At 48.1% G+C, this 14,940-nt stretch overlaps 1 protein-coding gene across 2 annotated transcripts; it reads left to right on the forward strand.

Moving 5' to 3' along the window:
* The first annotated feature begins 961 nt into the window (after positions 1 to 961).
* IRF2BP2 (interferon regulatory factor 2 binding protein 2) lies at positions 962 to 6,639 on the forward strand. Of its 2 annotated transcripts, none has more exons than XM_008515057.2 (2): positions 962 to 2,428; positions 3,026 to 6,639. In XM_008515057.2, the coding sequence occupies exons 1-2, from the start codon at positions 1,378 to 1,380 to the stop codon at positions 3,739 to 3,741; spliced, it is 1,767 nt and encodes a 588-aa protein (XP_008513279.2). In that variant the 5' UTR covers positions 962 to 1,377; the 3' UTR covers positions 3,742 to 6,639. The 2 variants fall into 2 exon arrangements, with proteins under 2 accessions (XP_008513279.2, XP_070470729.1); XM_070614628.1 differs by having other exon boundaries at positions 1,252 to 2,380.
* The last annotated feature ends 8,301 nt before the right edge of the window (positions 6,640 to 14,940 follow it).

The following is a 14,940-nucleotide window of genomic DNA, read 5'->3' on the forward strand; positions in this document are numbered from 1 at the left end:
AGCGGACCTACATAAGGCGGTCGGGGCTGCTGGCACCGAGGGTTCCCGCTCCGTAGGGCGGGCCGTTGGTCGCGGAGCGGGGAGGAGTGGGCTAGGAGGCAGTATCGATGTTTGCGAGGGCTTTATCCGGCCAGCACTCGCGCTCCCTTCCGGAAGGGCTCCGTGAAACGGCGTGTGGACGCAGTCCTAGGCTCGGGGACAGACTCTCCTATGTTAGTAAAACTTAAGGGGACTGGCGGCGCATGTGTCCTTCCCAACACCAAAGCGAGTGTAAAAGCACTTACTGAATAGTTCAAGTATAAGTCCTAACCCCCCCCCCCCAACTGTGAGCCATGCTAGATTGAAAATCTCCATCCTCAAGAGATCCACAGACCCAACTTAGAAAGTGGCCTTGCTTTTAAAAACACGCCTTTTCGGACGACTGCCCCAACGGACTCGGAGGGCAGGGGACCCTGACTGAGAAGGCGAGGTCGCCGAGCGGGTGGAGGGAGACACACCACCCTCGCGTCGGCCTCCCGTCGGGCCCGCGACGCGGCGCGGCCGGGCGGCGCTGACCGGGGCGGGCGCCGCGGAGCCGGCTCTCCCGGCAGCGCTCGTTCTCCGCGCGGGGGGAGGGGCGGGGGAGGGCGGGCGCGCGCGCGAGGGGAGGGGGCCCGCGCAGGCGCCGTGCGAGGCTGTCGAAGAATCAAGTCTGTAGAAGTGGAGCGGCCGCGGCGGCAGCAGCAGCAGCGACGGCGGCGGCAGCGCTGAGGCGGGCTGGGCGCTGACGCGGGCGCTGGAGAGCGGCGACGCCAGGAGCTGTGAGAGAGCAGCGGAGCGACCCGGGGCCCGCGCCGCGCCTGAGCTCCACGCCGCCCGGCCGCCGCCGCCGCCCCGGCGCGGCATGCCCCGCCGCTCGGGCTGAGCCTGCCCCGGCGGCCGCCCCCCGCCCCCCGCCCCCCCGGCCTCCCCGCCCCCCGCCCCGCACTCCGCGCCGGCCGCCGCCGCGACCTGCTGCGCTCCCCCGCGCCCGCGCGGCCCGTCTTCGCCCCGGTCTGGAGGCCCGCCGCGGCCCCGGCCGAGCCTCCGCCGCCGCGCCCGCCGCGCCGCGCCGCGCCGCCGCCCGCCCGCGTCCGCGCCGGCCGGGGGGACGTGCTGCCGCGGCTGCAGCCCCTCGCCCCGCGCCCGCCGCCCCTCGTGCACCGGGGGCGCTGCGCGGGCGCCGAGCCTTCGCGGGCTTTGCCGCCGCCGCCGCCCCTGCGGCCGCGGCCGCCGCCGCCGCTCGTGGGGGAGCCGCGGGGTTGGGGGGGGAGGAGGGCGCGCGTGGTGCCGGCGGGGGGCGGCGGCGCCCCCTCCTCCTCCTCCTCCTCCGCCGCCAGCGCCGCGGGCTCCTCGGACATGGCCGCGGCGGTGGCGGTGGCGGCCGCGTCCCGGCGGCAGTCGTGCTACCTGTGTGACCTGCCCCGCATGCCCTGGGCCATGATCTGGGACTTCACCGAGCCCGTGTGCCGCGGCTGCGTCAACTACGAGGGCGCCGACCGCGTCGAGTTCGTCATCGAGACGGCGCGGCAGCTCAAGCGGGCGCACGGCTGCTTCCCGGAGGGCCGCTCTCCGCCCGGCGCCGCGGGCCCGGCCGCCGCCAAGCCGCCGCCGCTCTCGGCCAAGGACCTCATCCTGCAGCAGCAGCAGCAGCTCGGCCACGGCGGCCCTGAGGCGGCCCCGCGCGCGCCGCAGGCCCTGGAGCGCTACCCGCTGGCGGCCGCCGCCGAGCGGCCCCCGCGCCTCGGCTCCGACTTCGGCGGCAGCCGCCCGGGCACGGGCCTGGCCCAGCCGCCGACGCCGCAGCCGCCGCCCGTGAACGGCATCCTGGTGCCCAACGGCTTCTCCAAGCTGGAGGAGCCGCCCGAGTTGAACCGCCAGAGCCCGAACCCGCGGCGCGGCCACGCCGTGCCGCCCACCCTGGTGCCGCTCATGAACGGCTCGGCCACGCCGCTGCCCGCCGCGCTGGGGCTCAGCGGCCGCGCCGCCGCCTCGCTGGCCGCCGTGTCGGGCGCCGCGGCAGCCGGCCTGGGCTCGGCGCCGCCCGCCGACCTGGGCGCCCACAAGCGACCGGCGTCCGTGTCGAGCAGCGCGGCCGCGGAGCACGAGCCGCGCGAGGCGGCGGCCAAGGAGAAGCCGCCACCGCCGCCACCCTCGCACCGCGGCCCGGCCGACAGCCTGTCCAGCGCGCCCGGGGCCGCCGAGCTGGGCCCCGAGGGCGCCGGCAAAGGCCGCGGGCCCGGAGAGCAAGACTGGGTCAACAGGCCCAAGACCGTGCGCGACACGCTGCTGGCGCTGCACCAGCACGGCCACTCGGGGCCCTTCGAGAGCAAGTTTAAGAAGGAGCCGGCCCTGACTGCAGGCAGGTTGTTGGGTTTCGAGGCCAACGGGGCCAACGGGTCTAAAGCAGGTAGGGGCGGCTGTGGAGTGAGGGGCTCTAGGGGAGAAGAGGGGGCGCAGGCCCGAGGAGGGGGTGCTCTTTCCATTCACCATTCCGTCCCGGCCCAGAAACAACAAACACCCAACTTCCTGATCTGCCTGAGGCGGAACCAGTGCTTAGTGGCAACGTGTTCATGTGCTGAAGCAGCATAACAGAGATGAGTCAGACTAGGCTGATAGGCACTGACACAGGGTTTTCCTTTCCCAGCACATTCTTGGATGGGAGCATGAGGGCACTAGTCACCTTTTAACCTGTTGGGGGACGTTAGCAGTCGTATGCACAGTTGAGCCTGGGTACATGCATGCATGTGTGGAAACGGGCCATTATATTCATGCCGTTTTCTGTAGCTTTTTTTTTTCAAATTGGTATACTGCCTCAGAGCCCCGTAAGTCTTAAGTGTTGTAAGTTGCACGTGCGCTTGAAACTCATGTGAGTTTTTATGTACAAGTTTTTAGGGAATTGAAATTCTTTAGTGAGTTTTGTTTGACGTTAGTCAAAGAAAGATCCTTTTCCTTGCGTGCTTATTCATTTCCTCTTTTTTCCCCTCTCGTTTCTTTGTTTTTCCAGTTGCAAGAACAGCAAGGAAAAGGAAGCCTTCTCCAGAACCAGAAGGTGAAGTTGGGCCTCCCAAGATCAATGGAGAGGCACAGCCCTGGCTGTCCACGTCCACAGAAGGGCTCAAGATCCCCATTACTCCTACATCCTCTTTTGTGTCTCCACCACCACCCACTGCCTCACCTCATTCCAACCGGACCACACCGCCTGAAGCGGCACAGAATGGCCAGTCCCCCATGGCAGCCCTGATCTTAGTAGCAGACAATGCAGGGGGCAGTCATGCCTCGAAAGATGCCAACCAGGTTCACTCCACTACCAGGAGGAATAGCAGCAGTCCACCCTCTCCGTCCTCTATGAACCAAAGAAGGCTAGGCCCCAGAGAGGTGGGGAGCCAGGGGGCAGGCAGCACCGGAGGACTGGAGCCAGTGCACCCCGCCAGCCTCCCGGACTCCTCTCTGGCAGCCAGTGCCCCCCTGTGCTGCACCCTCTGCCACGAGCGGCTTGAGGACACCCACTTTGTGCAGTGCCCGTCCGTCCCTTCGCACAAGTTCTGCTTCCCTTGCTCCAGACAAAGCATCAAACAGCAGGGAGCTAGTGGAGAGGTCTATTGTCCCAGTGGGGAAAAATGCCCTCTTGTGGGCTCCAATGTCCCCTGGGCCTTTATGCAAGGGGAAATTGCAACCATCCTTGCTGGAGATGTGAAAGTGAAAAAAGAGAGAGACTCGTGACTTTCCGGTTTCAGAAAAACCCAATGATTACCCTTAACTAAAACTGCTTGAATTGTATATATATCTCCATATATATATATATCCAAGACAAGGGAAAGTAGACTTCATAAACATGGCTGTATAATTTTGATTTTTTTGAATACATTGTGTTTATATTTTTTTTGACGACAAAAGGTATGTACTTATAAAGGCATTTTCTTCTTTTGTTAACGTTATTAGCATATCTTTGTGCTTTATTATCCTGGTGACAGTTAACGTTCAATGTAGGCTGTGACTTGCGCTGCTTTTTTAGAGCACTTGGCAAATCAGAAATGCTTCTAGCTGTATTTGTATGCACTTATTTTAAAAAGAAAAAAAAAAGCCAAATACATTTTCTGACATTGTAAGATTGCCTTACTGTCTGTTATTCCTTATTCTGGCCCCTTTCTCAGGCTGGAGGCCAGTTGGTGGAGAAGGAAAGGAAATGAGTGAAAGGGGCACTGTTGTGAAGTGGGCGTGCCACTGGGAAAAATCACCAAGTTTACCCCAAAACATTGTCATTTTAGAGTAATAGGAAAATAGATTTTGACTCTTTCTCTGTTTTCTTCTTAAAGTTCAGTTGTTGGGATATTGATGACTGCCTGAGAGTTGCTGCTGAGAGATTTTGAGGACTGTGTGGTTTTGGGGTGGGGGTGGGGGGGATTTTTCTTTTTTAAGGCAAAGTTGACCACTGTTCACTGCCCACGTGATCAGTTGTAAGATTACAATGCTGCATGCTAGTTGGTTACATAATAACACAATTCAGTGACGGAAGGCGGTGACAATGGATGGTGGTGTGTACAAGATGGCACTGCCATCTTTGAACAGAGCCTGGCTCTGCAGCGCCACTTCATCTTTTTAAACACCCTAGAGCTCTGTTTGTTGTTGCTGTTGTCATTTCCTTTGAAAAGAGTCTCAAGAGAAGTTACAGTCCAGGTGAACTTGGAGATTGTGGGATTGGTTTCGTTTCTGTTTTGTGTTTTGTTTTGTTTTTTATCATTTACCTGTAGTGCTATTGCTGTTGATACTATCACCTACACCCGTTTCTAGTGAGTGCTAAATACAGTATGGTACAATGACAGTAACAGCGCCTGGTGCTGCCAGGACTGCCCGTGGGCATATCAGTGACAGCCCGAATGGGGGTGGAGGAAACCTGTAATTTCCTTCTTACATGTGTTTGAAATACCAAGTGAATAATACTGTTCTTCTGGAAAAAAATGATAAACTAGTGAAAATTAAAAGAGTTTTACGTAATAGACAGGCCCCACCTCTCAAACTATTTTTAGGAGACTTTTGTAAACTAATTTCTTTTGATCACTATTTTGCATCAGTAAAGTGATTTTTTTTAACCAATAAATCATCAGTTATTAGAAATAGTTGTCTCACAGTGATACTGGTTTTTCTTTTGTGCTGTTATGATTTAACATTGACAGGAACACTATTTTAAGTCCTTTTACGTTCAGGTGTTTGTAACTTGGCCGTATCATTAGGCTGAATCATGGCTTCAAGGTCTACTACAACTTCTGTGTTTCATTCACAGCCTAGCTTCTATTTTAATTTGAAAATATAGATTGTTACCCACTTTGGATTCTTTTTAGGTATGTTTTTGTTTTTCTTTTTTAAATTGCTCAAATATTTTTTAATGGTCGAGTTATTAACACTTGAAAATCAGATACTGCACCAAATACAGTATTTTTTTGTAGTGTTTTGAATGAGTGCACCTATTATTAATGCTGTGCAAATTCACGTTACCGGTCATTGTTATATTCCAAACAGACTTGCATGATTAACCAGTATGTTGTTAAACTTTTTTTTTTTTTAATTGGAGTATCTATGACTCAGACTGGTTTCTCTTATGTAAATGCACACATGCAGAAACACAGAGTCAGTTTTACATGCCCAGAAAGACATTTGTAAAGAATTAAACTATTATGGTTTGTTGTATAAATGTGTATCTAGGCACTTTATTATAAACTGGAATTTGACCTCATAGATGTTACAAGTTGATCAGTCGTTTGACCTGATTCGTGGTGGCTATCTGTATGTTTTGCGATCTTAATACAGATATGCTTTCCAAAAAAATGAATAAAGAACCATCCTACTATTTTGAATAAGTCTATCCAGCTGTGGAAAAGACAGCCTATGGTTTCTCTGCGCTGGTATGTAAGGGGGAGGATAGGAACAGCTTTAAGGGCTGTGTGTGGAGGTTTCTCCTATTAAAAATAGGATCTGCAGGAGTCTGGCTGGCCCTTGGGTGGCCTTCGTGGAAGGCTTGCAAGCCGGAGAGTGCTGGTCTGGGTTATTTTTCTGGCAATCCCTTAAGTTGAAAAGTTAACACTGGGACGTGGGTCTGATCTTCTGTTGTACCTGATGACAGTGCAGAGATTCTCCACAGCTGGATAAAAATGTCAGAAAGCTACTTACTGTACATGGGCAGTATCAGATTTCAAATCCTAATATTTCAGCTGTGCTTTTAATACTCAAAATATTAGGGGATGGGGTGTTGAAGCTTTCCCTTTTTTGCTTTAACAATTTATAGAATTTAACAGATGTACTGTCTTTCATGTGGCCTCACATTAAAAGTTATGAGAAACGTACACATGGTTTACAACTTTTACTATATACCTTTCCTTGGCCACCAAGTATTTTAAAAGTGTGCCGCCTTTTAACCTTTACTTTTTTTAAGTTGAAGGTGATACTTTTTCTATATACGATGAAACTCATGTCAACTGAAGTGAGTGTAATCTTAGATATCAACATTATTATATTTTAAAATCACGCTATGGAAATAATCACCATTCTGTCATTTGTCAGATTTATAGTACCTTTTTTTTCCTTTAACTTTTAGCATTAAATAAAAATAAAATTGGGAGCACTGAACATTTTCTGAGGCCTTTTTTAATTTTTTAAAGTAAGCTTAGAATGTCTATTTTAATCACTAATGGCAATGTGACTGAAGGACGTGTGGGTTTGGGGTTGGGGTTTTGACTGGAACTGCAGGAGAAGAACAGGAGATAAAAGACAGGGAACAAAAAGGCAACTGATGGTAGAAAAAAAAAGTGCTAGGGCCCGGTGGAAAGGGCAACTGGAGAGGGGACACAGATAAAGAGAAGAGCTGAACAAAGTACAGCCAGAGAGCACTTGTTTATTTTTCAACTCGCAGTAGGGCCAGCCCTTCTGCAATAGTAGATTGGAAAGAGAAGATAGTGACGACACTGGAAAGACTGTCAAGGCATGGAGCTGCTCTCTGCAAAGCTTTGGAATAAAACAGCCATGTTGGCCCATATGAAATGCACTGAAGACAAAAGAAAAAAAAAGCCTACCCTTTGGAATAAAGTCAGAGCCAAAGCTAGGTGTGTGAGCTTTATTGATACCCTGAAACCTAAATTTGTAAATAGTGATAGAAGGGAGAAAGCCCCAAGATACGTTACAAACTACTGTCTACTATCACATAGTAAGAAATTTCCTAGATGTTTGCAGCTTTTACTCTTTGCTGATCAATGGCTTGGCAAACTTCTCTATGAAAGGGAAGTTGTGAAACTACCAGGGGTTTGAGGATAAGGGTATTCATAGACTTGCTGTATGTTTTAAATTAAACGGCAACAGTTAACGTGTAGTGGAATATATTTTCATTAGTGGTGGTCCAGTGACTTGGGAGACCCATCGCTATGTGTATTTTACAATTTTTTAATTATTAGTAGCCCGTTTAAGGCAGTTTTGAAGAAACGGTATTCTTAATAGGTTAATAATAGATTATAGTACACAACGTGATGTTTCACTTAATTAGGTTAAAAGAAATGATAAACTATTAGTTTTATTTAACTTAAAAATGGTTAATTTTATTTTTGGTGAAATTGAAAATAGTACAGCTTGCAGAAGTCATTTTTAAAATTTCAAAAGCTCTTCCCAAAGCAAACTTTAATGATTGCATTCAGTTTCCAGTTAAAAAAACCAAACAAACCAGATTCTTGATGTGGCAGATGTCTTTGTTTATTCCCCAAAGAGGGGAAAAGTTAAAGGGAAAATATGGAACTCCTTTTAATTCCTAGACTTTTAAGTCCCTCATTACTCAAAGTTGTTTTGCATATGATTTATAGATGGTTTTATTTGGTTAGTGAAGAGTGAAATGTTTCTCTTCCTGATTCCAAAGTGCATACGTGGAATCATTCAGAAAAATGTTCAGTTGTGTGTAGGCCACTATAAGTCCTGAGTCACCCTCATTTGCTTGCCTATTCTTCATAGGGAACAGTGTGAGAAGACACGCCTTTTGCCTTTCGTCTGTCACAGACCAAGGTCAGAGGCACCAATGAATGGATACCTATTTACCTACTTCATCATCTGGGGTTCTAGAAATGGAGGGGGGTGGGGATGCTGTTTAACTCCTTCAGTGCCACTGGTTAGGCCTCTGACAGCAATAGTATTGATCACAATACAATTGATTACAATCAAATAAAAATTATGGGTGTGACTTCACAAATTATTAACTATCTAGATCCCTTGTTGCTGTTTCTGTTGAGAGCCTACATTTTCCTCAAAAGTTATGAACCCCTCCCAGTAATTTAAAAGGCACAAAAATATACAAGAAGTGAATTTGTAAATTACTTAAGAGGCTGGAAGATGGAAAATGACTGGAATTATGGATTTCTTTATTAATCCCCAGATAAATCCATAATTAGAGATATCCACACTACCCCTATTTATCATTAACAAGTTAATTTGTACCTAATTTAACAGTGAATTTTGTTTTGACCCATTGGTCTGTTGCCTGCTCCTTCCCCTTGTCAATATAACTTAACATGCTTGATTTAAAATGGCTTTTCTTTGTTAATTTGAGGTAGAACTTTTTTAAAATTATAGAATATGAAATCTGTATCTGCACTGGTCTTTATCACAATATTGTGCATCTCTGCATGGCACTGAGCAGCATAAAACAATCCAGACAAGCCACAGAAAAGGTATTGTAGGGCAAAAAGTATACCATAGGCAAATCATTATTTAAAATCATTTCGACATTGGATCTTAAAGCTGTTCTTTCATTTTGATTCTGAAAAGCACTTGAGTAAACTCTCCTTAATAGAACCACCCTACTAGCATGGTATAGTTTTTTCTATAATACAACCTAAACATTGCTTTGAAAAAATGTAGAAGAGCCCTTTAAAACTTAAAATCATATATAACGAGGCGTCAGTGCACGTGAAATTTATCACAAAATCAACCATGAGAGTCCTCTGGGAGGTGATTTTCTCCAAGTCAGACAAGGTCTGGAGGCAAGACTACAGGATTCCCGGTTTGAATTGCAAGCATCAGTGCACTGGTTGATCTCATCTTCTGAATGGGCTTGAGAAGTTCGATTGCATAATCTAAAGAGCCTCCTCCAGCAATTCAGCAGAAGCCTTGATGCCGAGATAAGACATCCTGTGTAGAGTAATGTCACATTTGAATATTTCTAAATATAGTTTATATTTTGGGGGAAATGAACTGTGTTATATAATCTGTAGATCCCATCACTTACCACTTTTACTTAGCAATTACTATTTTATTCTTTATGTCCATCAGTTAACATTCAAATGTCCATGAGGGGAGAGGCATCATGTACAACAAATGAGTCATGTTTATACGTATAGGTACTCAGGCAGCAACTTTAGCAGACAGATATTTAGGTCATTGTATATTTCTCTGTCATTTAGAAAACATCTTTCCTATGACAGTTCAAATAGAATATTTTGAATGTGAATGTGGCTATTTATATCTCCAGGAAAAATAAATCCGGAAACATTTCACCACAACTAAGGGCCTAATTTATTTTAATGTATAGGAAGAGTTTATTAAAAGTAAGCCTCAAGTTACCGAACTTTACCTTCTTTTACCGTATGATTTTAAAATACTAACCAGGGCCCGGCCCGTGGTGAGTGGTTAAGTTGGTGTGCTCTGCTTTGGCGGCCAGGATCTTCCCCCTGGCAGATCCTCGGTGTGGACCTACCCCTTGCTCATCAGGCCATGCTGTGGCAAGCATCTCACGTAGAAGAACTAGAATGACCCACAACTAGGATATACAACTATGTACTGGGGCTTTGGGGAGAAAAAAAAGAGAGAGGAAGATTGGCAAGAGAAGTTAGCTCAGGGCCAATCTTCCTCACACAAAAACAATAAAAGTAAAACATTAACCAAACTAGCTACAACTCTCACTATTATGGGTCCAAATAAATCAGCATTTCTTTACAGACAGTCTTGGCTTTGGGCCTTCCATGTTCTCTGCAGCCTCAGAGACGAAGTATGAGCTGCAAAACAAGGCTCTTAGGTGCCTTGACTCAGGCTGAAAGCCTCTTACCCCTATTTTGTTATTTCTGCCTGCAAACAGCAATTCAATTAGCTTTTTTTGGTGAGAAAAGATAAAGATTTATTGTACCCCATATACAATTGAAATCAGAATTTCACAGGAGGGTCACAGTCATTAGAGAAGTTTTGGAATACTGTTCTCTTAATAAGCACCATATGGGTTGTGGCTGTTATTATTTAACACCTATTAAGTAGGCACATCATTCCAGGCTTTGAACAGCTGAGAGTCTAGGCCCAGATTTCTTGGCGCTTCAAGTCTGCGCCACAGGTAGGGAACGTCAGTTTGCCTGAATAAGAGCACACACTGACAAGAGCGAACCAGAGGTGATTTCCTTCCAAGAGTCTGGAAAGTATAGCTAGGGCTGAATTCTTACATGGAGAACACAGTCTCTTCCTAGAACGGATATCGGTACCTCGGTAGGATTCTGACATAGGAACACAGTTCTGCGTCCAAAGCGCTTTCACCCAATAAGTTCACGATGCCCAGTGCGCAACCATCGTGCGTCAAAGGCGGGGCTGGACCCCATGATCTTCAGACAAATCTAGACGCCGATTGAAAACATCAGGGCTAGGTCAGAATTGTCAAAGTGTAGCCTTTTCTCTTTTCCTTTTTATTGTTGCTCAGAATGGCGTTTTTAATAGGAAGAAAACAGCCGCCAGCTCTGCCAAGCCCTGTTTACTCGAGGGGAAGGAAAGGGGAGGAGGCTCCCCCACTCTCCGGCCGCCTGCGTAAAGGCCTTCGCCCACGAGGAGACCTTGCTGTGGTTTCCAGCGCGGCACCCGGACTCACGCCGCGCCCCTATTTATTTATTCTAGAACTTTTCCCGGGCCGCGCGGCTCGGAGAAGCGGCTTCTCCCCACGGCCCGCTCCGCGCACGTGGAGCCGCGCGCCCGCGGGCGGCGGGCGGCCGGGGGCGGGGCCGCGCCCGGAAACGGCGGCGGCGCCCCGCCCGCCACGCTCGGCCGCCGCCGGCCGGGCCGGGCCCGCGCGCCAGCTGCAGCGGCTATAATTAGAGGGGCTGCAGCCGGGCCGAGCCCGATCCCCCCGCCCGCGGCCCGGAGCCCGGTGCGGGCGCGCGAGGGCCCCCGCGCGTCGCCGCCGCTGCGCGCTCCGCACGCGTCCCGCGTGGTGACCCAAATAAAGTCACAGCGCTGCCGCCCGCGGGGCGAGGCCGGCCAGCCAGCCGGCGCAGGGGCGTGGCGAGCCCCGGCCGCCCAGCAAGGACCCAGCGCGCGGCGGTCCCAGCCCGGCCTGCGCCTGCCGGGGTCCCTGACGCGGGCCAGGCTGTGCTGGGCGGATTTGCTAAGCTGGAGATGGCGCATGGCAAGAGCTGCCCCAAATGTCACTCCCTTTTTGGAAATCATGCTGCTGCCTTTTTTTTTTTAAGCCCGTGGCTATAATAAGGCAAATGTTCCATGCTGGTGGAGTAAACACTCATGTTGAAGGGGCATCTGTCTTAGCAGAAAGTGCTCCAATGCATGGTGCATGTTCATAAAAACGTATTTATTAAGCAAACCTCAGGACGTGCCCACGTGGATCTTACCAAGTCAAATAAAGTACTGTAACAACTGCCTAAAAGGGAGTTGCCTTTTTATTGAGAAACCTTTATTTAAATTAGAAAAAAAGTTTTTCTGTCATCATAGTACTATTGGGCACTGGAGGTGCCAGCCAGTTAAGTTTCTAATTTTTGTTCTTCAACTTAATACTCTGCAAAGTATCCAGAAAACTAGCAGGCATGGCCCCCATCCTTTTAAAAAAATGACGTTAAAATGACGTTCATTACCAGCCTTCAAGTGGTGGCCTAGGAACTTCACCTCGGACTAAGTGTTGTATAATAGTTTTAGTCATTGTTTAAAAAGTGATTGTGGTAGAGGGAGGAGAAGCTAAAAAAATAAAGCCTTGCTCCAAGCTTGAGAATACCTAGGTACAACCCTACCAAAAGAATTCCTTCACCAACATATTTTTCTTTCCAGATAGCAGGCACAAAAGCCATTTTAGAAGTTTGAGATGAAAATCGTATAAATCAGTCCACTCCTTAAATATTTTATCCAGGGACATGGAAGCCTTTTCAGATTGAAATGCGGTTCCCAAGAGGTCATTCTTGCTCTTTTCCTGTGACTGTTTGTCTTGACACGCCAGCCAGACAATCACCTTGACAAATATCCTTGAGAGGGAACTATGCTGAGAGATGCAAATTCAAGTTTTTCTGAAAACATACCTCGAAATTATCTTATTCTGTCCCAGATAGACAAAAACGCTGGAATAAAGGTCAGGAAATCTCCAGATGTTCTTGGGCTTTCTGTGGTCATTTCAGGTAATTCAATTAACTTTTGTATTTCTATTCCACAATTATTTAAAAAAACATTACCATGTATTTACCTCCGTAGGGGTTAAGGAATCAAATTGGGCCATCTCTATGACGGCTTTTTGGTTTTTCATCTATCAACCAGACCTGAGAAAGCACTGGATATGTGTGATGCCTGTGTTGGGTATTTGGGTGCAGTGAATGTGGCCCACTGAAAATATAGACTTTGGCTTATTCTATTAAAGAGGGTAATCGCAGACAGCTTTGAAACACTGGAGAGAAGGGGCTCCCCCTGCTGTCATCATAGAAGATGCATCATCATGTCTCAGGCAGGAGTCATGTACCTGGGACACCAGGGGGATGATTATTGAAGTCACCATCACCTTAGGGGACGTATAGTTCTGTTGGAAATAAAATAAAAATACAGAACACAAATAAAGGAAAGGAATACTTTTCTTAAAAGCTTCTATGCTCAAATCTTTTACTGAAAGGTCGGCCTACCTATGATTTACCTAATTCCATTCATGGCTTTAAAAGCAAAGATGATATTTGTGTGGCTGGTGGCAGATGGCCAGGGACGGGGGAAGGCTGTGTTTGAGCTTATTGCATTTTTTTTAAATAATCAATCGATAAAAATGATGTATGATGAAAAATAAAAGAACACCTTCGTTCAGTTTTGACTTCAGTAAAAATGTTGGATTTGTACAAAATTGTTCCATTTTCTTGTAAATCACACTTCTCTGCGCATGGGCCTTTGGATTCGTTAGTCAGCCTTCAGAGATCCTCAACACCACAAATTTGCAGCACTGGAAGGAACTCATTCAAGGTCTTGGCGACAGACGTTGCCTGAGTTAAGTGTCAGCCCGTGACCTGACTGAGCCCGAGATGGTTCACCTGTGTGTTTGCCGAGGGGTTGGGGACTTGGATGAAATTACTCAGGTCAGAACTCTTCATGGACCCTATGAATCACAAGCAGTTGAGAAGGAAAAAAAATGGCACGTGCAAGAGTTGAGAGATGGGTGAGGAGAAATTACATGAGGAGAACTAACATCCGTCCACAGTCCCTCAGCCACTGACTCCTTGATTCGCCTGGTCTTCCTCTCCACAAATCGATCTCATGGTAAAGAATGTGGGCTCTGGAATCAGACTGCTTAAGCTTGATTCCAGCTCTGCCTCTTTTTAACCTTGGTATTTAACCCTCTAATCGTGATTTAATTATCTGTGAAATGGGGTAAGGATATTATTTACCTTGTGGAGTTGTTGAGGGGATTAATTGACAGGGGCCTATAACATGCATACCCTGACGTCTGGCACATAATACGTACGAGTTAAATTTAGGTTCACCATCCTGTTATGCTGGGCTGAAGGCTGGAGTTGTGGAAAAACAGTGGCTTCCAGAAAACCCTTTCTTCACTCTCCCACCTCACTGGCCACCCATTCTCAGTCGTTTTTTGCTGCTTTCTCATCTCACTGACTCATCTCGCTTGTCTGAGCGCCCCTAGGCTCCGACCTTGGACAATTTCTTTTCTTTGTCTACGTACACCCTAGTGATCTCATCCAGAATTAGGGTTTAAGATGGTATTTATAAGCTGACTCCATATCTCCAGCCTAGACCTTCTCCCCCAAGTGCCAGCCTTGTATATCCAGCCACCTCGACATCTCCTTCTCTCAGTCTTTCTCATCGTATAAATGGTAGCTCCATCTTCCAGTTGCTGGGGCCGCAGCCCCTGGAATGCTCTCTGACTCCGGTTTTTCTCACACACCCTCCATCCAATCTCTCAGCAGATCCTCTTGGCTCTACTTTCAAAAATCTATTCAGAACCTGGTCACCTCTTGCAACCTGGTCGAAGCCACCAACATCTCTTGTCTAAAATATTGCAGAAGCTTCCTACCTGGTCTTCCAGCTTCTGCCCTTGTCCTCTGCAGTTTATTCTCAATTCAGTAGCCACAATAAACCTTATAAATATTGGTCTGATCTTGCTTCTCCTTAGTTCAAACCCCTTCGACGCTTTTTTATCTCATTTAGAGTCAAATACAAGGTCCCTACATGGCATGCAAGGCCATGCTACCTCTCAGACCTGGCCTGTATTCTTTTTTTTTTTTTTCAGATACTTTTATTTTATTTTATTTTTTTATTAATGTTATGATAGATTACAACCTTGTGAGATTTCAGTTGTACATTTTTGTTAGTCATGTTGTGGGTACACCACTTCCCCCTCTGTGCCCTCCCCCACCCCTCCCTTTTCCCTGGTAACCACCGATCAGATCTCCTTATCAGTATACTAACTTCCACCTATGAGTGGAGTCATATAGAGTTCGTCTTTCTCTGACTGGCTTATTTCGCTTAACATAATACCCTCGAGGTCCATCCACGTTGCTGTGAATGGGCCAATTTTGTCTTTTTTTATGGCTGAGTAGTATTCCATTGTGTATATATACCACATCTTCTTTATCCAATCATCAGTTTCTGGGCATGTAGGTTGGTTCCACGTCTTGGCTATTGTAAATAATGCTGTGATGAACATAGGGGTGCAACGGA

The sequence above is a fragment of the Equus przewalskii genome, chromosome 1, assembly GCF_037783145.1.
Source record: "Equus przewalskii isolate Varuska chromosome 1, EquPr2, whole genome shotgun sequence".
Classification (NCBI taxonomy): domain Eukaryota; kingdom Metazoa; phylum Chordata; class Mammalia; order Perissodactyla; family Equidae; genus Equus; species Equus przewalskii.